We start from the raw sequence: 24,518 nt of genomic DNA, 5'->3' as shown, positions 1-24,518 counted from the left end.
CCCCTGATTTTACCTTAAGAAAGAATCCACTTGATAGCAGGAAAAATGAAACGTCCGTCCTGGAGAAGTGGACGCTACTGTTTGGCTTTGGGAGGGCTGTGGGGGCAGAGAAGGGAGAAAGCCCTACAGCTGGTCTGGTAAATTGAAAGTAAAACTGGCATACAGGTTGCAGCTCTCTCATCTGGCACCTTTGGGACCTGACTGGTGCCAGAGAGAATTTGCCAGCTCATGGGAAGTCGATATTGTCTAGCAGCATTACCAACGCTTCCACTGCTTACTGGGCTCTTAGAAGACATCCAGGGGTAAATTACAGCTAAATCACAGCATAGAACACTGAGAGCCAGGACTGGTAAACAAACTTTACGGGGCCATGCAAAAGTTGGCCACACCCATGACAAGCAGTCATCCACCTAACTAAACTCATGACAGATTATGGCTGTTGCGAGACGAGAGCGTGCTGGATTAGAGAGGTTCAGCCTGTATTTACATTTGTCCTGCCTTAATTCCAGTTCAGATAATTACACTCTTCCACTCTGCATGAGTACTTCTTGCCATATAGTGGTGTTGTTTTGCTCTTGCAACCACAGTGATTCTTCACTGCAGATTTGATTATATTTCACTGGTGGATGAGTAGATTTCTGTGCATTGTTGGTAAATCACTTGGGGGGACTTCAAAACAAATGGTGCTTTTACAGATGACTATTGCATAGTGTACAAAACTCTGCTTCTGCTTTCACAGAAGCATCCACTGAGTGGTCTCATTTCACAGCATAATTCATCGTCATAAAGCTCAAGTCACCATTTTCAAAACCAAACGCCAAAAAGCAGCTCCCTAAATCCATACTTAGGCACTTGTCCTTCAGGCACCACAGGCCTGTTCTTTGAAAGTGCTCAGTGCTCACCCATGCACTGAAAGCAATGGGAGCGGTAGGTCCTGAGAACCTTTGAAAACAGGGCCACTTTTCTTTTTATATGGATTTAGGAACCTAATTTAGGCATCCAAGATTCAAGGAGCTGAACGCTTCATTTAATCTTAAATGCAGTCAGGAAGATAGTTGCTGCAGCAAAGCAAATTCCAGTAGTACCAGTGAAAGTGCAACAGGGGGCTCAGTGTTCAAGCTACAGACAGCAGCAAAGCAGCAGTTCAGAATGCTGGGGACTTAATCAGCCTGTCCTGTAATCAGATAGCAGAGCTGTGAGGCTGACCTGACAAATTGTTTACAGGGGCCGTGAGGCTAAAAATGTATCCCGGAAACTTGCACAACTGGCTGGATGACCACCTCATACATATCACAAGGTGCCCCCACCATTGTTTAGAACACGGGTGAAGAAAGCTTTTACGTCAGACCCCACTTTTGGTCCCTGCAGTAAGCAGGGCCGTTCCCAACCCATCTAATGTAATCCAGACAGACAGAAATTTCGGTTATGTTCATTAAAAAAAAAAAACCCTTTTGGAATGTATAAGAAAATAAGTATTAATTGATATAGAAATGTGAATACACAGCCATAAAAACAATAACATATTTCAACATTTTGAATGAGATGGACAAAGCAGTTATCATGCTGAATCCCAGTTATGAAATTTCACCCTCTCCCCCCAGGGGACCACCCCCTCTTTTGTGCACCCCTGCTTTAGATAATTGTTCAGCATGCTGTGCATTTTCCTAAGCACAGTGCAGTTGTTGCTGAACGCAGAGGAAATAAGAAGCTGCCATTGCAAAGAATACCACTGTCAAGATAGCTTAGCCATCTGCCCTTCTCCCAAGATACAGCTCCTTCATGTTTGAAGCTGCCTTGTTTGTCAGGAAGACTTTTACTCAGGTGGGTCGTTTCAGAGGTCTCACAAATTATCTCCGGAGCACATAAACTTAGCACTGCAATGAGTGACCACTCTATGCAATGCTGCTTCACCTATACACAACATTACAATACCTTTGGGTAAAAGGGAAGTCAACCCCCCTGCGCCACCATCCTCAAACATACTGCCAAATAATGTCAGGCAACGAGAAAAATCTACCCTCTTCGGAAGGGCTTATGGGAAGAGTTTGGCTGGAGTAAAAGCTCCCACTGAAAGACACCAGCAGCATAAAACAGTTGTGGAATTGTTAAAATAGTGCTGATTATTTCTAGAGAGTGCTGTGGATATTCATGTTTATAACAGATTTGGCAAAAAGAACCAATCCCTGCAGTTCTCCGTTCAGACTGCTTCTACAGTTCTTTAGGGAGTGTACACAAACACCTCTTCAGAGATCATACACAATACATGCACTTTTAAGCTAAATTTTTTAATATCCACATTACATTTTTTTATAAAAAATATACAAGCTGAACAGTCAACAATGGAATCCTCCCAATTCTCTCACATACATTTTGCAGATTTGGGGTCATTTTCAGAAACAACACAACAGTTATAAATGCATTGGGGATGTTTGACAGCTGCTGCTGCCCAACTTTATAGTCAAGCCACAGAACAGAGACATACTATCATTTAAAAGAGCTTGGAAAACAAAAAACAAAACAAAAACAGCCATGAAATGATGCAGGACAAGTAAACTGATGTAATGGCTCTTGGGTAGGTCAAGGAAGGGACTCTTGCTCAAGCCCCCACATGATCTTGGCCATGAGAGGCAGTTACCCACTTAGGGTGTGTCTACACAGCAAAGTTATTATGGAATAACAGCTGCTATTTCGACGTAACTTTGTGAGCACCTACACAACACAACCACTATTTCAAAATAATTTTGAAATAGCAGACGGCTTATTTCAAATCTGGTACATCTCATTCCTTGAGGAATAGCGCCTATTCTGAATTGGATATTTTGGAATAGGGGCTGTGTAGAGAGGGAATAGGGGCTAGTTCGAAATGAGCTATTCTGGAATAGCGTATTCTGCAATAATACCGCTGTGTAGACAGTATTTTGGATTAGAGCCCCTGGAAGCACTGTTTCCAGGGGCTCTAGTCTGAAATTGGCTCTCTTGTGTGGACACTCTATTTCAGAATAAGTTTGTCTTATTTTGGGACTTCACTGTAGTGTAGCCACGTTATTCTGGAATAGCTAATTTTGGAATAGCAACTCAGGAATAAGCTATTCCTGAATAACTCTGTAGCGTAGACAAACCCTTAGGCTATGTCTACAGGAGAGGGTTTTTCTGGAAAAACTGGGCTTTTGTCAGGAAAACCTGTGGTGCATCAACATGCAAAATGTACGTTGTCGACCGCCTGTCAACAAAACCTGGCACATCCGCTGGCAGTGTTATACCTCTCCACCTGCAGATATAAAGCTGTTCTTGACAGTTTCCTGTCGACAAAACAGCTGTGTAGATGCTCTGTGGGCCCTTTTGTTGTTAGACAGGGCTTCCGGTTCACAAGGAAACCCTGTTTCCAGAGCTTCCAGTCAGCCATTCTCTGGAGAGAGAGCCAGGCAGTCTTGCTGCTCTCTGTTGACAGAGTGAATTTCTCTTTCCATCTGCTTTTATGTGTAAATGCAACCTGTTGACAGAAGTTTTGTAGGGAAATCCCTTCCAACAGTCACTTCTAACGACAGATGCATCTTGTGTAGATGTAGCCTTAGTGTCTTAAATCTATGGGTGACGTAAAGTGAATTTCAGAGAGACAATGTGGCTGAGGTAATATCTTTTACTGCACCAACTTTTGTTGATGAAATAACAAACTTTAGAGCTGACACACAGCTTCTTTGTCAGACTGCCACTTATCACTTCTATTTCTAAAGCCACCTCAGTCTGAAATCCTCCTTGTGGCTTTAAGTGTTTATGTAAAAACTACATGTAACCTTAACCTATGAACTTGAAAAGGAACTATCAAGTTTGCAGCAGTTTCAAGACTGTACACATGAGCGATGTTTTCTCTCTCTCTGGGACACTCTCAAACCTCTGCCATCCTGAGGTCAGCCCCAACTCTGGGAGCAATTCAGTTGCATAGTATGCTGTCTTAAATTCTCTTAACTTCTCTTTTAAAAACAAACTCCTTGATGGTAAGTGAGCTGCAGTCTGTGATTCTCAACCACTTAGACGAACTAACAGACTCAAGAAATAAGTGCATGTGTGGAGGCTGCAGGGAAGAAGTGACCCACAGCAGAGAAAGTCTTCCTTGCCCTCTATGCAAACAGTCAGCGTTACCATCACTGGCCAGCCATCCTGCCACTACCTGCTGCGGTATTCCTCAGCCCAGTCAGAACACAGCAAAGACTACAAGGGCCTTGAAACAAGGCCTAGAATTTATCGATAATTAAATACTCCCAAGATGGGACAATCTAGTTCACAGACACTCCCTGGGAGTTCTAAGTCGAAAAATTCTCTCACAGCTACTGTTCTAAAAGGCTTCTCATCCCCAATGCCTCCACTGGGTTGGGCAATGAGTAAGTATTACTGGGGTGCAAGCCTGCTGATGAGGGGGGAGGGGGCAACTGCCCTGGGGCCAGGTGGTACAAAAGGACCCGGAGTTCTGGGCTGCTACAGACCCAAGCCCTTTAAATCACTGCCCATGGGGCACTCCAGGCACCACTGGAGTGGAGTTTGGGTTGTGCTGAGCGCTGGTGGACCCAGCCCTGCCTCTTCTGCCCCAGGTTCCATCCCTTCCAGGGCCACACAGCTACCTCCACCTTGTCCAGGGGCCCAGCCAGGCTGTCAGCCCCTCAGCTGGGGTTACACAAACAGGGAGCGGATGTTTCCTGTTTCTGGTGTGATGTCCATCTGATTTTTGCAATCGCTGCCCATCACTCTCAAGGCAGGCAGGTGGACTAAGATTTCCAGCACTAGTCCTTGCTGTTTGGGGTTTGGCGGAGCTGTAAGAATGGTTATACTGAAATAAAGATGGCCCCTCAAGTACAAGTGCCTCCAACACTGTCAGTATTGGATGCTAGCGAGGAAAGTGCAAACTAGCCATCATGCATCAAATAGAGAGACCCCATAGCTGTGGGGCAAAGAGGAGAATTCCTTTCTGACTCCAGCTTGGGATTAGTTTACATGCTGGAGCACAAGGACTGATCATTATTGAAAATGTTATTGTCTCTAGTGTACACAGATAATAATCACATCCACTTTAACCAGGGAGAAAGAGCTTGACCCGCCATAACTAATATCTAACGGTTTCAAAACCGTATTGAGCCAGTTGTTCAAGTAAAATCCTGTGGTATGGGGATCTATAGGTTAAACACAGGCTAACCCTTGGCAATTTTTCAAATGAGGGCAGCTTGCTTGGGTTTGTTTGCTAGTACATGTTGTTAATATAGTGTACATACACACACCAGCTCTAAAGTGGAATTCCTGCAGAGGGAGATATATCACAATCTATCCTACAGCCCATTGTTTTCTGAAGAGGGCTCATAGATAAAAATATCCATTTTAGCTGTTGCCCCAGTACATGACAAAACAACTGTTGCATCTGAGCAAGAAAGAGCTTTAGGAATAGCAAAACATGGTAAGGCTAGAGGATATACTTTCCTCTCCATAAAATGACTTCTTTGTTGAATGGACTTCTATGAGTACAGCAGAAAACCAGAGATTTATACTAGGATAGGTGTAATAAGGGCAGGTATAATCTAAGTCTTACATTTAAGGAGAGCATCCCCTGCACTCTGACCTGCATCTACTCCAACTGAAATATTTTTTTTCATTTAATCCAAAAATGTTTAGCCCCCTAATTCTTATGACAAAAGACTGGAACTTTTTTAAAGAAAAACACTTCTCTCAGGCAGAGATCTTCTTTGCTCGATTACTTAAAGCGAACAATTAATCTGAATGAAAAGAGACATGCCGGCCACATAGGAGGGGAGAAAAAAAACCAGGCTGAATACATGTGGACAGTTCTGAAAGCAGTTTGCTTTACAATGGTGGTTGCGTCAAAATGAAAGAGTGTATTTAACAGAACAGGTAAACCATACAAGACACCTCTGACATAGCATGATTCCCATTTTATTCTTCCGGATGAAGCCTTCCCTGGAAAAAAGTGTTTGGCATTTTTAGCAGATCTGTGCATAGAGTCAGTCCTGTACTGGGTGTAATACAGACGTAGCTGCTGTGCGAAGGACAGCGTAATGTACCAGAACCTGGTATTAATCCTCTTGCCCTCAGCTGTAACCCATATGTTGGCATTTTCTTCCAGGCCTCAGGCTCATCTTAGCAGCAGTCATCTTTATTTTCGCCACTGTTTTTTATACTCAAATTTGCCTCTGAGCTGCCTTTTACAAGCTCCCAATGTTGGGGAAGCTCTTCAGTTTCTCAGGGAAGTCGTCTTTGTAGAGAACAGGATCTGCACGATGCTCTACCACTTTCAGAGGCATGGTCCCAAAAACAGAGGCAAACTTATTGATGCATTCGGACCTGTGTGAAGAAGACAACAATGTAACTAAGTGATCCCACCAACTGCTAGTTACCACCCCAAAATAGCTAGTTTAAAAAGAATTCAATAATCTTCTCTCTTGTCTTTGGAATTATTTCATCCACACTGGCTACTAGGAACTAGGAGAGGGAAGAGCCTCGCTACACAGAGTGTTAGGTAGAGGCCTGATGCTCTTTGATTTATCCATTTAATCACAGTGAAGAGCAAGGGGATGCTGCCAGCAACACATGTGCATATGGAGGTCAAAGCTTCCCTTCTGCCTCCCCCTAGAATTTCACTCATTCTTAAAGCAACACATATGCTGTAAAGCAGAATGCATTAGGTGCCAACACATCTCAAAGTGTCACGAGTGGGTCACATTTAACTCATAATGAAGCATTTATGAAACAGAAGACCTATGGAAATGTATTTTAGCTATTTTTAAGACTACACCAGAAATAGTTTTTCTTTACTAAATGAGCTAATATTCCCTTATGAAGCTGGTAGCTTTGACTGTTCTTCAGATCCTAAAAGTGAAGCATGATAAAAAACTACAAAGTGAAACCAACTAGTTTTTCTGTCCACATGTAGCAAAATTTAACAGTAAAGCATCAACCTTAGTGAAAAAATTAATTAGATTTCTGATCATTCTTTCACTTGTAATAATCTCAGGTGTCCACAGCAAGGAAAAAAAGCCCAAACAGAACTCTCCCTGGTGAAGTGCAAGAATCTTAATCTTACAGCATCCTCCTTAATCTCTTCATTGCAAGCAGCGAGGTAGGAGAGGCAAAAAAAGGAAAACCTAACTGATCTCATCTCAACCAGTGCTCAGCTAATTTTAGGTCTGTGTTTAGCACAACAGTTTTAAAAAGCATCTAACACTGAAAGTTACAGCAAGAGAGCTTCCAGGATGCTCAAGTGATGGAGAAGAATCCACAAGACCAATAATTTTTGCTGGTCATAAAGTAAGAGAAAGAAACAGAAGAGCAGCAAGTATTTTGGCTAGAGAAAGCAAGCCAGGACTGTGCTCCAGGCAGTGGTGTGCTGCGAACGGTATCTACAGTCAAGTGTTCCCACCCCCTACCCCATGCTCACTTCCAACCTTTTCTAAAGGTGAGGCGGTCATTCAGTCTGCAGGACAGCATTCCTGAGCAGACTTGGCCAATCACCCCAACTAAATGTGGCTGTCTTGCGATGGAGACTGCCTCAACGTCACCCAAAACACTCAAGACTGGTTTGCAAAAGCGAAGCCCTTATTTTTAAGCCACGCTCTAGTGCAGTGGCTCCCAAACTTTTTGGCATCATGCCCCCCTTTTGATTTTCAAGAAACCCTCATGCCCCCCTGACCTCTTCTTTATTCGTAATTTAAAATAAACACAAACTTGATACAAAAATGTTATTTAAAAATAAAAATAAGCACAAATAGTTTTTCTTGGCCCCTTGTGGGTGCCTGGTGCAGCCCCAGTTGGCCAGCTGCCCGAGCCCCGTGCCAGCTGCCCATCTGCCTCAGACCTGTGCTGCCAGAGCCATCCGCCCGATCCCTGCACTGCAGGGGCCAGCCACCCGCCCACCTGCCAGTCACTGGGGCCAGACGCCTGAGCTACCCGCCCAAGCCGCATGCTACCTGGACCAGCTGCCAGCCCAAGCCGCCTGAGCCCCATGTTACTGGGGCCAGCTGCCCACCCGCCAGCCCGAGTTGCCTGAACCTTGCGATGCTGGGGCCAGCCACCCAAGCCCTGTGAGTCCTGTAAGCCGGCTGGCCACCTGAGCCTCGCAAGCTGCCTGCCCGACCTGCTCCCCTCTGACAAAGCCAGGTACCACCAGCCCCCTTGCTCTCACCCCATCCCACTTACCAGAGCCAGGAACTCCCAGGCCCCATCTAACCCCATCCTCCTCCCCCTCCCCACCCTCACTCATCTTTGCACGTGGGTCTTTGCTGGCTGCCTGCTTTTTATAGCGGCTGTGCTGGGTCACCCACATAAAATGGCAGGGGCTGAGAGCAAGAAGCAAAGGGTGGGGGGAATGACTGGGGAAGGTGGGTTGCCTCGCGCCTCCCCTGGAATTTCTTCATGCCCCCTCCAGGGGAGCACCCCCCCGGCTTTGGGAAACCATGCTCTAGCTCCTTATTTAACTACTGCAAGAGTAAACAACTGAAAACAGCTACTGTTTTTGAAAAAGTTTCAGTTTTGCACAGTTGTTTTTGATCTGTACCAGTCACTCCTATACTGCATTAAAAATCAGCAGGGAAATAACTATATTGTTAATAGTTATACATAATATTCAATGTGGAAAGGGCAAGTAGTACAGATGATTCATTTTCTGCTGTCGCCCTCTTTCTCCTCTTCCATCCCCCACCCATGGGTGTCCCAATTCTTACAGTAGGAAAAAAATGAAAAGGACTTTGATGAGTAAGATGGGAGCAAAAGTGAGCACCACAGAACACTTGATAAATTGGCACAAATGTTCTCCCCTCAGGAAAGGCCCCAGCCTTGAACACTTAGGGAACTGTAGGTCAGGCCAGAGGGACAAAGATAACCATCTGACCAAAATGTGGAGCATTCTGGGATGCTGTAGAGTTAGGGTGCATGGGTGGAATGTCGGGGGGGAGGCGGAGAAGGAGAGCAGTACAGAGTACAGCAGTTTGGGATTCAGTGTCAAGATTTTCCAGAGCGGAAGAAGTGGGTCTGCCCCATGAAAGCTCATCACCTAATAAATTATCTTGTTAGTCTTTAAAAAGCTACATGAGTGCTGGTGTGTTCTGTGAAGATTTTCAAAGTCATCTTTTGGGCATCTACTCTGAGCTACCGTAAAGGGCCCACATTGTCAGAAAGTGTTGAACATCCACCTCTGCCAAAACTGAAGCATCCAGAATCATCAGTTGGTTTTGAAAATCTTGGCTGAGGTCCATAATCCAAGGTGTGCATTGAAGCCCTGCAGAGGGAACAGCACAGAGGTCTAGGAGCTAGCAGCGCTAGACAAACTTTGTGAGAGAAGTTTGTCCAAGCGCTGTTCCTCATTGGGTCAGGGAATACAGAACTTTCATTGATTCAACTCCTGCCATATTAAATACTGACTGAAAGACATTATAACACAGCAGCTATTTGGTGAAGTCAACAAGGTGTCTCAGTCTAGTTTCTAGTGGGCAGTGACCTCATAAAAGTCACTGTCACAACTGGCAACCTAAGAGCAAACACCAAAACTGAATGGACCCTCTTTCCTCCAGTGGTCATCCATCTAGGCCAAAGATTAGGCAGAATGGCAGAGAACAGTGTAGAGAATCTTATATTGCAGCGGCTCAGGCCATACAGCTTGAGCCTCTAGTCCAGCACTCTCTTGTCCGGCAACATCCGTAATCTAGTATAATTTTAGTTAACTGGACAACCACTTATAATGGATGTGGCCAGGTTTCCCATGGTCCCATAAAGTTTGTTTACAGCCATCGGTCCTGGCTCTCAGTGTTCGGTGCTGTTATTTAGCTGTTATTTACCATAAATGCCTTCTAAGAGCCCAGTAAGCAGTGGAAGCAGTAGTAATGCTGCTAGACAACACTGATTTCCTGCTGTCTGGCAAATTCTCACCATTCAGGCCTAATGGTGTCGGACTAGAAAGGTTCAGCTTGTACTAATTCTGGGGAAGAACAATTTAATTTGACAATGGCCATGTCTACACTAGCCAAAAACTTCGAAATGGCCATGCAAATGGCCATTTCGAAGTTTACTAATGAAGTGCTGAAATACATATTCAGTGCCTCATTAGCATGCAAGCGGGCAGCCGTGGCACTTCGAAATTGACGCGGCTCACCGCCGCGCGGCTCGTCCAGAAGGGGCTCCTTTTTGAAAGGACCCCGCCTACTTCGAAGTCCCCTTATTCCTATGAGCAGATGGGAATAAGGGGACTTCGAAGCAGGCGGGGTCCTTTTGAAAAGGAGCCCCTTCTGGATGAGCCACGCGGCGGTGAGCTGCATCAATTTCAAAGTGCCGCAGCTGCCCGCATGCTAATGAGGCACTGAATATGTATTTCAGTACTTTATTAGTAAACTTCGAAACGGCCATTTGCATGGCCGTTTCGAAGTTTTTGGCTAGTGTAGACACGGCCAATATGTCACATGTAACCACCATGAAAGCTTCTTCATTTTTTAATTCAAATTATAAAGTGAAAAACCCAAATTAAATCCTACATGAACCTTCACTTTCAGAAGTCACTTCTGAGCAAACACCAGAACAAGGCTGAAGAACATCACTGTTTTAACCATAAATATGTCAGATACAAGTCAGACAATATACCTATGAGGAGAGGTGCCTTCCTGCCTACAGAGGTCTCATGCCCTAAAAGGAGCTGAACTGGTCCAGTTTGCATTCTATAGCATCTGCCACTTCTGGACAGCACAAAATACCACATACAGCTAAAGCACTGACCATTTTAGGCTAGGAAGCCAAGAAACATAGTATGTCATCTCATACAGAGGGGTAGGTGTTTTGCTTGGCTGTTTTCATAGCTCTGCAAATTTAAATTAACACACACATCTCTGCTTCCAAGAATTATTTCAGCCTTTCCTTACTCTGCTGACAACACAGAACTGTGCTCAACAAGGAATGAACTTAGTGTGAATTGAAAAACAAGACCTCAGTTGGCTTTGGCAGACAGGATCAACATTCTGGCCAATCGAGCCTTTGAATAAGTTCTCTTCCTTGCAAACAGACCTAATTTTAGTACGACCTCTGAGACATGAAAAGTGCACCATTTTCATCATCTAGTCACTCCTTTCTCCTTGCTGAAACTGTCAACAATGGCCTCCCTCCTGGATAGATTTGACAGGAGATCATTGGTCTTCAAAGAATAGGATAAAGATCACTAGCTGTTTTCACATGTCACTAAACCACCATCACCTGATGACTGTGGGTCATCGTGCTGGTTTTGAAAAAGAAAACCAAAAGCAAAAAGCTCTGTACCTCCATTACTAGCCAGCTACACCACCCATTTCATAACCAGCAGATTGACCCCTCATCATCTGGGCCTATCACTAGCTCCAATGTGAAGACCAATGTCAAGGTTCTGACTCAGGTTTCTTCTTGTCATGGACACGTCTCTCATTTAGATTTTTTCCTAACTTAACAGAAGCCAGCTGACATATTTGACCATTGTCTGCATTATCATAAGTATGGATGCTAAGTCCTGAAACCAAAGCAGAGTTCTATCCACTGCTAAACTAATGGGAACTTGCACTGAAAATCCCATGCTTTATTATCTCACTAAAACTAATAGGTAATTTATGGGATTACATTAAAAAAACCACCACAAGTTTTTCAGCTAGCACCCACTAATTTCAAGTAGACAGCAGTAACATGGGACTACATGTATTCTCACACAACTGTCAGTGACTTTTTACTTTTGGGACACCAGTTTTGATAGATACATGAGAACATATCCTTTTGATGCAATGAAATGTTCTTGGGGCAGAAACCGCTTATTAAACTAACTACCATAGAATCACAGATAAACAGGACTGGAAGAGACCTTTAAAGACATCTCATCAAGCCACTGAGGTAAACTAGGACCAGGTATTTCACCACCATCCCTGACAGGTGTGTGTCCAATCTGTTCTTAAAAACCTCCAATGATGGGGATAGTACAAATTCTTTGGAAGTCTAATTTGAAGCTTAACTATATTCACAGAAAGTTTTTCTAATAATTTACCCCAATTTCTTTGTTGTAGATTAAGCCAATTACTCATTGCCTACATACACTGGCCACTGAGAACAACTGATCACTTCCTATTTATTACATTCCTGTTAATACAGCCCAGAATGGTATTTGCCTTTTTGGCAACTGCACCATATACTTGCCATTTGTGCAACTGATCATAAATTGAATATGAGCCAACATACGCCCTAAATCCTTCTCTGCAGTTACACTGCTCATTGAGAACAACAAAAAATCTTGTGGCACCTTATAGACAAACAGATATTTTGGAGCATAAGCTTTCATGGGCAAAGACCTACTTCATCAGATGCATGAGACTGCATGATTCATGCATCTGATGAAGTAGGTCTTTCCCCATGAAAGCTTATGCTCCAAAATACCTGTTTGTCTATAAGGTGCCACAAGACTTTTTGTTGTTCTCAAAGCTACGGACTAACACAGCTACCTCTCAGCTACTTGTCTCTGCTCATTGAGCTATTCCCTATGTAGGAATGATACATATTAATTTTTCTTGCTCAGTATAATAGGGTCTTGGCCCACAGCAAACTACTAGGTGTAATTGGAACACAAATAACAAGAACAGTAGGAAAAATCTACTAAAAGTCTGCAGGATATCCATCTGCCAATAATGGACCATTTCCTACAGAATATTTTCCAGGGCTTCATCTGATTAACATTTAAATATCACAAGGTTTCCATACTCCTTCCTTGAGAAACTATTTTATACAATAAAAGATATCACTGTTAGGAAGCATTTTCTCATTTTTATCTGACCTTTTCCCCTTTCCTTAATTTAAACCCTTCTAGACCACGTGTTTCTTAAACTATGTTCTGCAGAACACTTGTGTTCCATGAACAACTCACAGGTGTGCCGTGAGCGTCTGACACTTTTTTGATATCATACACTGATGCTATACATTTTCTGTACTAACATCAGATACAATGTTACTTCTTCATTGTTATGATACCCGACTAAATTAATTCATTTTGGTTTTGCTGAATATTTCTGTTTGTTTGGTTTTTTTTTAGTCTGACAACATTTTTATAGGTGTTCTGCATAACAAATACATTGTTTAGCGTTCTGTGGTCTCAGAAAGCTTAAGAAACACTGCTCTAGACTAATATATCCTTGTAGCTCTGTAACACATCTCTGTCCTCAATATTTTTGCTCTTTGGTACCTGAGGACTATCTCCATTTAGTCATCGCTTAGCAAAGCTGTATATACAGTAAACTCCTTCATATCTGGCATTCTATCATCCGGAATTCTCAAATAACCAGCATTTTAACCATAAGTAAATTTTAGTTATGTTTTCCATAAGGACAGTATAGTGAAAGGAAATGCAAATAAATGCAGCAAATACAGTATACGTTTACAAGGTGCAATACTGCTGTTGTTAGTAAAAAAAAAAAAAAAAAGTACTCTCCATACATTTTTGTTTGTTTCTTAACATCTAACCTTGTTTTTCTTTCATGTTACGTATTGCTAAGTATACCTCTCTATTATCTAGAATATTTGAATTTCCAGCAACCTCCAGTCAGCAAAGCTGTATACAGCAAGGGGAAGAAGTATGTTCCCAAAGGAAGGCTGGCAACTTACCCATGGGACTTGAGAACACTGGACTGGAGGGAGAAGATATGAAAGGGTTTACTATACTTTGCTCTTTAAAGCCCGTGTAATAAAACAATCCTTCCATCCAACTAACTACTTTTGCAACTATTTGCAACTATTGGCTGAACTCACTTTAACATGTCAGTATTTTCTACTAATATCCTACCAACAAACAGCCCACGAATGCATGCAGTGTTCCAAATGCAGTCTCAGCAGAGCAATGTGGAGAGGGTACATAGACGCTATGATGATAAGTGCATTCAACATATCTACAGTTAAATCATTTCCTTCACGTTTCATAACTTGATGAGCCTGAGGCTAAAACTTTCATTGGCCTATTTTACTGCCCCATCAGCCACAAGCATGTCTAATTTGTTGTTTGCTATCATTGTCAGTGTAAGACTTCTGCAGCATTCCTGATTCCCTGGTTTGTCCCTACCATGTGTGCATTATTTTTCAGATGTGTTTGTGATCAAATGCATTATTCCACGCTCTTCGCAAAGTGAGAATGACAGATAAAAGGAAAGTTTGAACATAAACCTTGCAGCAGTGTAAGTTTTCTTGGAAGAGGGAACACATATACTAAACACCAGCAGGCAATAGCACTGAGGCCTGCTGAGAAGACACAACAGACTAGAAAGCTCATATAGACATGCCGGGACATATAGGTGTTTCAATACTGTGATTGGCTAAATTTCCAAAAAAAAAAAAGAAGAAATATTTTATTCTCAGATAGCCCTTTACATACACTGATCTCAAAACAATGTAAAAGGTAAATATTTTTCCCATTGAACAGCTGAGACAAACTGCTTTAGTGTCTTTCCCAAAGTAACAAACCCTAGATAACTGCACAGTGAAGAACAGAACTAAGAGGTGTTCTGATTCCCCATACTTTACTCTAAACCCTTTATAAAACCCAGTACACCTCACCTTTCAAAAACAACTCTGCCTACCGCATAATGTTGCGGCCTCAATTGAAACAGCTGTCTCAATGACCTAACAAGGTCCCTTCCAGTTCTAGTGTTCTATGATTCTATGTTCAACCACACAGGTGACTGCACTGTTCAGCAGGAAAAGTGAGCTTTGGGATCATTGGAGGAAAGAGATTGTATAAACATCAGTTACTACAGCACCAATAACACTTTTCCTTTATTAGTAATTTTCACCCTTGTTAGCCAATTGCTCTGATAGTTTATCAACCTTCTGTGTTTTTAAAAATGTCTGAATGCTCATTACATTTAAATTTCCCTCATAAAATGAAAATATTTTATAAAAAAAATAGTGTGACAACCTGGGGGAAGGGATAGCTCAGCAGTTGGAGCATTGCCCTGCAAAACCCAAGGTTGTGAGTTCAATGCTTCAGGAGACTATCTGGGGCAAACAGATCTGAAATATCTGGTGCTTGGTCCTGCCAAGAGGGCAGGGGACTGGACTCGATGACCTCCCAAAGTCCCTTCAGCCCTATGAGATGTGAATCTCCAGATATTATACAATAATTTCATAGAATCAATGTCTATTGCAACTGAGCTGGTGAATTGAATGACATTCCCAAACTCTTTCATTAAACAGATTATTTGTCACCACAGACCCTATTACTGTAGAAATGACCCACCTGGGAATCACAGTAAGACACCTTTAGCAATGGAAGGAGGCCCACTCACCTTTCCACCATGTGGGTCTGGTCCAGTGATAATCCATCTATGGCTGTGCACTCTGGACATTTAAACTTCTTTCGTGGGGTCACCTACACAAAGGCACGAAAGACATCAGCATCACTGACCAAAGGGATTAATTTCTTGCTTGGAAAGTAGACCAACGCCTCTGAACATGCCTTCAGTGTAAGTTGAGCACTCTCCAAAACTAAAAAAAAAATCCATTTCCCCATTCAGCTCCATCTGGCCTGGCTAACTGCAAAATTCACAAGGGCCCAATAAAAACTGTTTGGAGGGGTTTTGCCTTCTGTAACTGAACAGCGGTGGCGATGACAAGCTCCTTAATTCCTGTTTAATGACTGTTTTCTCACTGCCAAGGTCCCTGTATAAACACCATTTGTTCTTGTGGCCATAATGAAATATAGCTTCCCATACTTCACCGTAACCTTAATCCAACAGACACTCTTTCGCTCACTTGAGTTAATAGCTGCCTGGCAAGCTCTGCCAATTGCGCTGAGGTGCCAAATTACTCTACAGTGCCCTTGTACAGCTCAAAAACTTTTTCAGCAAAACCAGACACTTTATCTTCTAAAGGCTTTTCTAGGAAACACAGCCACCAGGCTTGGTAAATGATGATAGACAGGTGGGAAGCAGACTTTGATAATTGAAGTAATGCCTGGCAGCTTCTAAATCTCATTCCAAGTTGACATACTTTGAAATGAATGTACAGAGTGAATGTCCAGACCTGAAAACATGTCGAAATATGTCAGGAAATTAATTCAGGGATAAAAAGTTCATTTAAAACTGATCTTGCAATTAACATTCTTGCAATTAACATGCCAATAAATCAGCTGTTGCCAGTCATGACACACAGGGCTGGGACAGTCAGAGATTTTTTTTCCCCCTCCAGTAATCTCAAAAAACAATTTTTGATAGAATTTAACCTATCCTCTCTGTGTAGGCACCAACAGAAATCACAAGTCAATCCTTTGTTCCCAACTGACAAGCTAATCTCAATCAACTGGGCTATCTCTACTGTGAAAGGGAAATGGAAAATCATTCTAGAAGTAAATGAGAGAAAAAAGGCAGATAAAGGAGGATATTCAAAACCCTCTAACTAAACTCACGTCTCAGTTGGTGACATTTCTGCATTATAGGAGCACACAAGACATAAAGTTGCTGAAAATCAGACCTTAATAACTGCTTTGCCAGTAACATTTGCCACTAGGAAATTCATAGCGATATCTTCACAATTCATGTGGGCATCCACCCAGTTCTTGATGTCTCCAGGCATTTTGTAGGTGTAAAGGTAGTTAAAATACTGCAGGATAGAAGGGCAAGGGAAAAGAAAGGAAGAATACAACTTTAAAAACTCTTACAGTGACTACCTGCCCCCAAAATATTCCAGCCATTGGGAATGGCAGACAAATAGAGGGAATGTGAGCAAACCCTGCTTCTCAGAGTCTAGTGGTTAGAGCAACATCTGTGACATTTCAATTTAAAAGTCAGTGAGAGCTTTAGCATGTTATCTCTTTGTGCATAACACCTACTTCTCCTTTGCCACTCCACATACTTGGAAAAAGGAAATATTTCTGTACTTGCTTTTCTTCTTTTAAAATGTTAACTGCAATCCTATATTCAGTGTGCAATAACACATCCCAGGAAGATACAGATTTGTGTTTTTCTGTAAGTTCACAAATTCACTAGATTTTCAAAATACAACTGAAAAACAGTTACAAGCAGTATAGTTGTCTCTATAACAAGATCTGGAGCATATAGCCTCTGCAAGACCTGCAACAGGGTTTTTGATTGCTCTAGGACAGGGGTGGGCAATAATTTTTGCAGAGTAGCTACTCCACAGATTTTGGTACTGGTCATAGGGCTGGTCTGTGGCCTATAGAAGGGGCAGGGCCTCAGGAAGAAGGGGGTGGGACTGCAGGATATAGAGATAAAGAGAGCGTGTGAGTGTGAAAGAGAAACACTGTGGGTGACAGACAGACTTTGTGACACAGACTGTGTGTGCGCTGAAGTGAATGTGTGTGTGTGTGGTACAGAATGTGTATGTGCGATAGTGACACAGAGTATGTGAACTGGCTGTTGCTGGGTAAGTTTCAGAGAGAAGCCACCCACTGTCTCTTTAAGGGAAATCTGTCCTGTTTTCCACTCCTGAGTCACTTACCATCCATGCTTCAGACTGGAGCAGCTCTTTGCATCTTTTGCTCCCTGATCCCTCCTCTGCAGAGATGGGGTAAAGGGACAGGGAAACACTCTCCTTTCCATCCATCCCCCTCCCCTCTGCACAGCTAGCAGAAGAATCCTAGGAGCAGATGGGACGAGGTGCGGGGAGGGGCAGCTGAACACACTGCTGGCTGTAAGTATGCACCCTCTGCTAATCAGCTGGGTGGCAGGAGAGAAATGCTTGACAAGCTGGATCCAGCCCTAGGGCGTGATTTTGCCCACCCCTGCTCTAGCAACTGTAACCATAACCTCATAAAATGAACCACAAACAACAGAGAAATAGATGTGAATAAAAATACACCCCCCTTCCTTTTAAGTTTTACTATGGTACTGTTGGAGTCTCTTCTACACCTTCAGGCACTTGCTCACTCTTAGGCCGTGTCTGTGCTATCCCAAAACTTTGAAATGGCCATGTAAATGGCCATTTCAAAGTTTACTAATGAAGCACTGAAATACATATTCAGTGCCTCATTAGAATGTCGGCGGCCGTGGCACTTCGAAATTGCCGCGGCTCACCGCCGCGCAGCTTGTCCAGACACTAGCAACTTCAAAATCCCCTTATTCCTATCACCTTGTCCCACCAGCAGATAGGAATAAGGGGTTTTCAAAGTTGCTGGGGTCCTTTCAAAAAGGACCCCCGTCTGGATGAGCCGTACAGCGGCAAGCTGCAGCAATTTCGAAGTGCCGCGGACACTGTCATTCTGAAGAGGCGCTATGTATTTCAGCACTTCATTAGTAAACTTCAAAATGGCCGTTTGTATGGCCATTTCGATGATTTGGGATAGCCTAGACGTAGCCTTAGGGTGTCTGAACCTTCACACTTCCTTAGAATACATTAAATGACATCATGTTCCTGCACAAAAAGGTGCTGAGAGGCCATCACTGACAATAGACTAAAAGGAGAGAAAGGGTCAAATGTTAAAACAAGATTTTCAAATGGGCCCAGTTTGTTCTCAGTGGAAGCTACTGATTTCAAACCTCTCCTGAAAACTGAGCAAATTCATTTAGATTCCTTAATAGAGAAGCATGTCCTTAGAAAATATGGTGCCTTTATTTACAAATATAATTACATTGCCATAATGGGGGTAAGATTGTCAGGTTGGGGGTGACTGGCAGCTGGGAAAGACATTTCAAAGGTGGGGTATATATCTGGTGTTTCCCAAAATCTGCGTATAAAATTGTAAGCTCTTCAAGGCAGGGACCACAGTTTCTTACATACTTATACAATATCTAGCTCAATATGGGCTGTTATAATATAAAAAATAAATACACTGATTTTTCAATTTTTCCTGTTTAACCCCTTACTCCCACACACAGTACCTTCCTTTGCCCTCAATATTATGGCACTTTTAAAAGTTTTGCAATGGTATCTGCACTAAATGACCAAAAACGCAACATAATAAAGTGGAAGTTCAAATTCTCAAATAAAAAAATTATCAGAAATGTCTAAAATGAAATATCGTTGTTTCATCTTTTAGGTGAGTAATCCACAAAATTCCTATATATCTTAGAAATCACTGCTACCTTGTGGTAAAAAGCTGCTCCAGTAAGCACCATGGAAACTTCATTGGTCCACTCTGACTCATACTTCCATTTGTTCATCTCATGGTCCCACAGGTGCAAGCGCCCTGGATACCCAACTAGCCTGTCAGGAAACTCCCGCCAAACCTGCAGAGAGTAACAGAGGTGTTAGAGACAGCACTGGCACAGTAATCAAAGTCAGTTGAGATATTAGGCAAGCAACTTAAAGGAGTTACAACTAAAGGTGATCTGTGGACCACTCCAACAACTGTCACAGAGAACAGCTGAGGCTAACTGACATTTAGATTTTGGCAGAATTTATACAAATTTGTGTTGTGAAAGAGCTGTTCAGTCTGCACACTTTGCATAGTCCATTTTGCTTAGTCCACAAAAATCTTTTGATGAGATGTTACAACTCTATCCAAACGAGATTGTCGCTATCAATTTACATTTATGACACATTCCCATCAGTGCAAATTCTCCAAATTAGGTGTTACATTGAGAAGCTAGGAATGGGAAATCCTTTTAGGTTACAAACTATGAGGTTCCCCCTCTGCTGGGCACTGAAGGATTGTTCTTTATTTTCTACTCATCCAGTCCATTTTGAAATGGCCCAAGAGACTTTCATCATTTCCTTTAGAAAATTATAGCACAAACGAGCAAATTTGTCCATTAGGAAGGTTCTCCTTATTCAACCTATTTCTCCCTCATTTCCTCCTGTTTCTCCCAAGCTCCCACATGCTCCCTTAAATGATTGTAAACAGTTTCTCCTTTCAAAGTGCTGCTGCTCAGTCATTATGTGACTCTAATTTGAGCACCTGTGACATTAACATTCACAATGTTAGAAGACGCTTCTATTGAGGAACTCTGAAATAATGCCTGGGAAGGAAATCTGAGTAAATAACTGTTTTATTGTTTCAGAAAAATCCTGTGTTTCTAAGTGTGAATGTGGCTCTTTCATCAATGCAAGAAGATAGAAAAAATAGTTTTCTTACCACAGGGAACACAACTGCTCTGCTCAAAAAGAATTAACACTGTTTAAGAGCCAAACATGGTTAAAATGGATCTTTATTCCTGGTGATTATGCCTACAACGTAATCTCTTTCAGGAGTGACTCTGGGTCTAACAAGCCTCTTTGCTTTAACAGGGTCATGTTCAAAAGCTACATGTTATATTTCTTTATTTTTTTAATGGGTGCTTTGGTGAAACTATTGCTACATGACAGGCATCTTTGCCCTTGACTTGTTTTAGGCAGCTGGATACAATCAAGATACCATCTTTGTCACTTCATACATTACTCTGCAGCTGACTAAAGGATCAAACGCAAGTTGGCAAGAACAGGGACAGGGCATCATTAACGGAGCCCCCATTCTACATGATGCTGGCCACATTAAACAACAGGCAATTTCCCAGAGGGGAAAACAGATTCAGTGTTTAAATTATTTACTAGGAGCAACTTCTAGTGATATATATGTGATTTTCTATTTGCCAGTAATGAGGGTAACATTTATTTTGTGCTACTAATTATAAATTCACAGCAATTTTTTATCCCAGTGAGTGTCAGATCCATTTGGAGGAATATAGTGCCTGACTGTTAAACCTTGAAATATAGCATCAGGCCACAAATGTTTCTGATTCAGATTGGTAATGTACACACACAAACTAAAGCACCCACATCCAGTCTTCACTCTTTCTACATGTCAACAAGGAATTCCCCTTAACTGCCTCATCTTCATTCCATGAGCACTCCATCTTCATTCAACCATAAAGCTGGATTCACCGCACAAAGGTTATCAAGAGTTCTGTTCTACTGAAAGCCACATTGTGCAATCTGTCTGCAATTCCCTTCACCAGGACATCGCTTACATACAAGTGCCTTTTAATGGCATGACTTGGACTATAAGAACACGAAAGTATGTCAAAATCGTTAAGCATGATAAAACAGTCAGTACTAGTTCTTCATCTGTCTTGGCATCATTACAGGCTTCTATTGTACGTACATATCTACTACTTACCAGTTCTCTATCCCTTTCCATTCAGAAATCTCCACACATTTTACAAAAGTCAATTAATATAGTTTCAGAATTCCCCTTACAACAGGAATTCTCAAACTTCATTGCATCATAGTTCCCTTCTGACAAAACTACTACACAACCCCATGAGGTGGGAAGTAAAGCCTGAGCCCGCGTTAGCCCTGAGTTGAGGCGGGGCGAAAGCTGAAGCCCAATTCTTGCCACCCCAAGCAGGGGGCCAAAAGTCGAAGCCCAGGAAAATCATCCCCTTTTGACTGAAGCTGAAGCCCAAGGGCTTTGGCTGCACTTGCGGGGAAGGAGGGCAAAGCCAAATCCCTAGAATTTCAGCCCTGGGCAGGGCGTCTGCAACTTGAGCCCTGCCATCCCAGGCTGAGGCCAAAACATGAGCCCTGCCACACAGGGCTGCAGCACTTGGGATTTGGCCTAAGGTGGTGAGATTTTGGCTTTAGGCCCAGACCCCAGCAAATCTAATGCCAGCCCTGATGACCCCATTAAAACAGAATCACAGCCAACTTTGGGGTCCCAACTCACATTTGAAAACTGCTGCCCTAGCAGAAAGATTATTGTCCTAATTTTACAGATAAGAAAACATGCCAAGAATCACAGAGAAACCGGGAATGAAAATCTGATCTTCTGACTCTTTCCAGTACCTTAACTGTGATTATGTTAGCAAGAAGAGGAAGGTCAGAGAATGTGCTGAAGCCTTATTCAATAGGGGAAAGCAACCTAGGAACAGATGATATGGAAAAAGCTGAAGTACTCAATGCTTCTTTTGTGTAAGTCTTCACAGACAAGGTCAGTTCCCAGACTGCTGCACTGGTAAGTACAGTATGGGGAGGGAGTAAGAACACCTCAGTAATGAAAGGACAGAGTAAGGACTATATAGAAAAGTTGGACATACAGAAGTTCATGGCACCAGATCTAACGCATCTCAGGGTGCTGAGAGAGTTGGCTGATGTGATTGCAGAGCCATTGGCTGTTACCTTTGAAAACTCCTGGAGATCGGGGTGGTCCCAGACAATTGGAAAAAAGGCAAATCTAGTACCTATCTTAAAAAAGGGAAGAAGGATAATACAGGGAACTACAGACCAGTCAGCCTTATTTCAATCCCTGTAGAAATCATGGAGCAGGTCATCAAGTAAACCATTTTGAATCAAATGGAGGAGAGGAAGGTAATCAGGAACAGTCAACATGGACTCACCAAGGGCAAGCCATGCCTGACCAACGTCTATGATGAGATAGCTGACTCTGTGGGTGTGGGGAAAGTGGTGGACATGATGTATCTTAACTTTAGCAAAGGTCTGATATGTCTCCCACGGTATTATTGTCAGCAAATTAAAGAAGTGTGGCTTAGCTGAATGGACTACAAAGTGGATAGAAAGCTGGCTAGATCATTGGGTTCAACAGAATATGATCAATGGCTTGATGTCTAGTTGGCAGTTAGTATCAAGAAGAGTGCCCAAGAAGCTAGTCCTGGGGCCAGTTTTGTACATCATCATTATTAGTGGTCTGAATGACAGGATGGATTGCACGGTCAACAAGTTCTCGGATGACATTGAGCTGGAGGAAGAGGAGATGTGCTGGAGGGTAGGGATATGGTCAAGAGTGACCTTGAAATTTGGAGGATTAGGCCAAAAGAAATCTGATTAGATTCAACAAGGACAAGCACGGAGTCCTACAGTTACGACAGAAGAATTGTGTGCGGTGCCACAGGTGGGGGACCAACTGGCTAAGTAGCAGTTCTGCACAAAAAGACCTGGAAATTACAGGAGATGAGATGCTGGATATGAGACAGCAATGTGCCCTTGTTGCCAAGAAGGCTAATGCCATATTGGGCTGCATCAGTAGGAGAACTGCCAGAAGACTGAGAGAAGTGATTATTCTCCTCTTTCTGGCACTGGTGAGGCCACATCTGATTTATTTTGTCCAATTTTGGGTCCTCCCACTACAGAAAGCATGTGGACAAATTGGTGAGAGTCCAGCAGAAGGCAACAAAAATAATTGGGTGGTGGGAGCACATTACTTATGGGAAGAGATTGATGTAACTGGTCTTATTTAGTCTGAAGAAAAGAAGAATAAGGGGAGGATTTGCTATCGCTCTTCGACTACCTGAAGGGGGGTTCCAAAGAGGATGGAGCCAAATCATTCTCAGTGATGACAAATGACAGAAGAAGGATCCATAGTTTCAAGTTGCAGGGGAGAAGGCTGAGGCTGACTATTTGGAAAAATTACTTTACTGGGAGGATAGCGAAGCACAGGAACTGGGTTGCCTAAGGTGGTGGTCAAATCTCCATTCTTAGAGGTTTTTAAGGCCAGGTGTGACAAAGTCCTGGTTGGAATGACCGACTTGGGCTTGTACCTGCTTTGAGCAGGGGCTGGACTAGATGTGCTCCTGTGGTCTCTTCTAACCCTAAAAAAATAAAAAGACTTCCTTTCCCGATAAGTATAGGGAATGATCTCACTAGTGTCCAAGTACTTACATAAGAGAGCACTCTATTAGAAGGCTACAGCAGGTGAAAAATTTCTTTGGCAGCTTTATAGCTCTCAAGAGAGAAAAGGCACTCAAGTTTTTGTCATAACTGGGTGTCATCAGCTGATAAGGAACTGTATGACTGCCAAGAACTCAACAAAGGTTTCAATTACATTGCATTACTTTTTTGTAACATAGGTTCAAAATATTAATGCACAGCAGAACAAATGCATAGTTCAGACTTTTTCTCCATTGTCCTATTACCTAGGACTTATATTTTTAATTACTACATTTTAAATTAAAAAGAAAAACCTGCTATTAAAAATACCAATTCCCCAGTCACTGAACTGCACCACAGTATAAGCTAGGGAGGCTCAACAAAGGATTCGAGAGAACACAGCACATTTGTAACACACACAGCCAAGAACTCCTGTACAAAGAGTGACATGCACCTTGAAGGCAACTGAAGGAAGGATTAAGCTCAACTACTTTTTCCTCATGGGACTTCACTGCCTTTGTAGCACAGGAAAAGTTGGTTCATATTCCTTTTAGCTTTTCTTCTCCATCAGTGAGAGATTTCTAAAGTCAACTTGACAAAATACAAACTAGGTTTAATAGATGGTAGCTTACACAGTTTTCTAAAAGTACCAGTGGAGGACTCAATATTAGCCTTCTGGCCTCAGGAAACTGACAGCTTGCTGCAGCTAAAATATATAACCCAGTTGTTTTAAACAAATCTTGCTTTTCAAACCAGTGGTAGTGAACTCAGTGGAAATGTTGGCTATTTCCCAATTTTGATCAGTAGTTCATTCAATGGCTGTTGTTGGAAGGATTCCAGATAGCTACCTTCAATTTATAACTCCAATCAATACAAATACTTCCACAGCGTAGACCTGAATACTACGTGTAAAACTATTTCATATTGTTGTCCTTTTTATATTTGAGGGTTAGCTGCCA

At 42.5% G+C, this 24,518-nt stretch overlaps 1 protein-coding gene across 3 annotated transcripts in view; it reads right to left on the bottom strand.

Annotated features, from left to right (window-relative positions):
* Positions 1–2,270: 2,270 nt before the first annotated feature.
* Positions 2,271–24,518, bottom strand: part of EXT2 (exostosin glycosyltransferase 2) — a 120,411-nt gene continuing 98,163 nt past the window's right edge. For all 3 annotated transcript variants that reach the window (XM_074997530.1, XM_074997531.1, XM_074997532.1), the window contains 4 exons: positions 19,062–19,205; positions 16,492–16,620; positions 15,309–15,391; positions 2,271–6,339 (listed from right to left, as the gene is read on the bottom strand). In XM_074997530.1, the coding sequence (XP_074853631.1) occupies positions 6,201–6,339; positions 15,309–15,391; positions 16,492–16,620; positions 19,062–19,205 (495 nt within the window). In that variant the 3' untranslated portion in view covers positions 2,271–6,200. The remainder of the gene's footprint in view (positions 6,340–15,308; positions 15,392–16,491; positions 16,621–19,061; positions 19,206–24,518) is intronic.

This window comes from Carettochelys insculpta, chromosome 6 (assembly GCF_033958435.1).
Source record: "Carettochelys insculpta isolate YL-2023 chromosome 6, ASM3395843v1, whole genome shotgun sequence".
Taxonomy (NCBI): domain Eukaryota; kingdom Metazoa; phylum Chordata; order Testudines; family Carettochelyidae; genus Carettochelys; species Carettochelys insculpta.
Note: the sequence above shows the minus strand (reverse complement) of the source record. Positions and strands in the feature narration are given on the sequence as shown.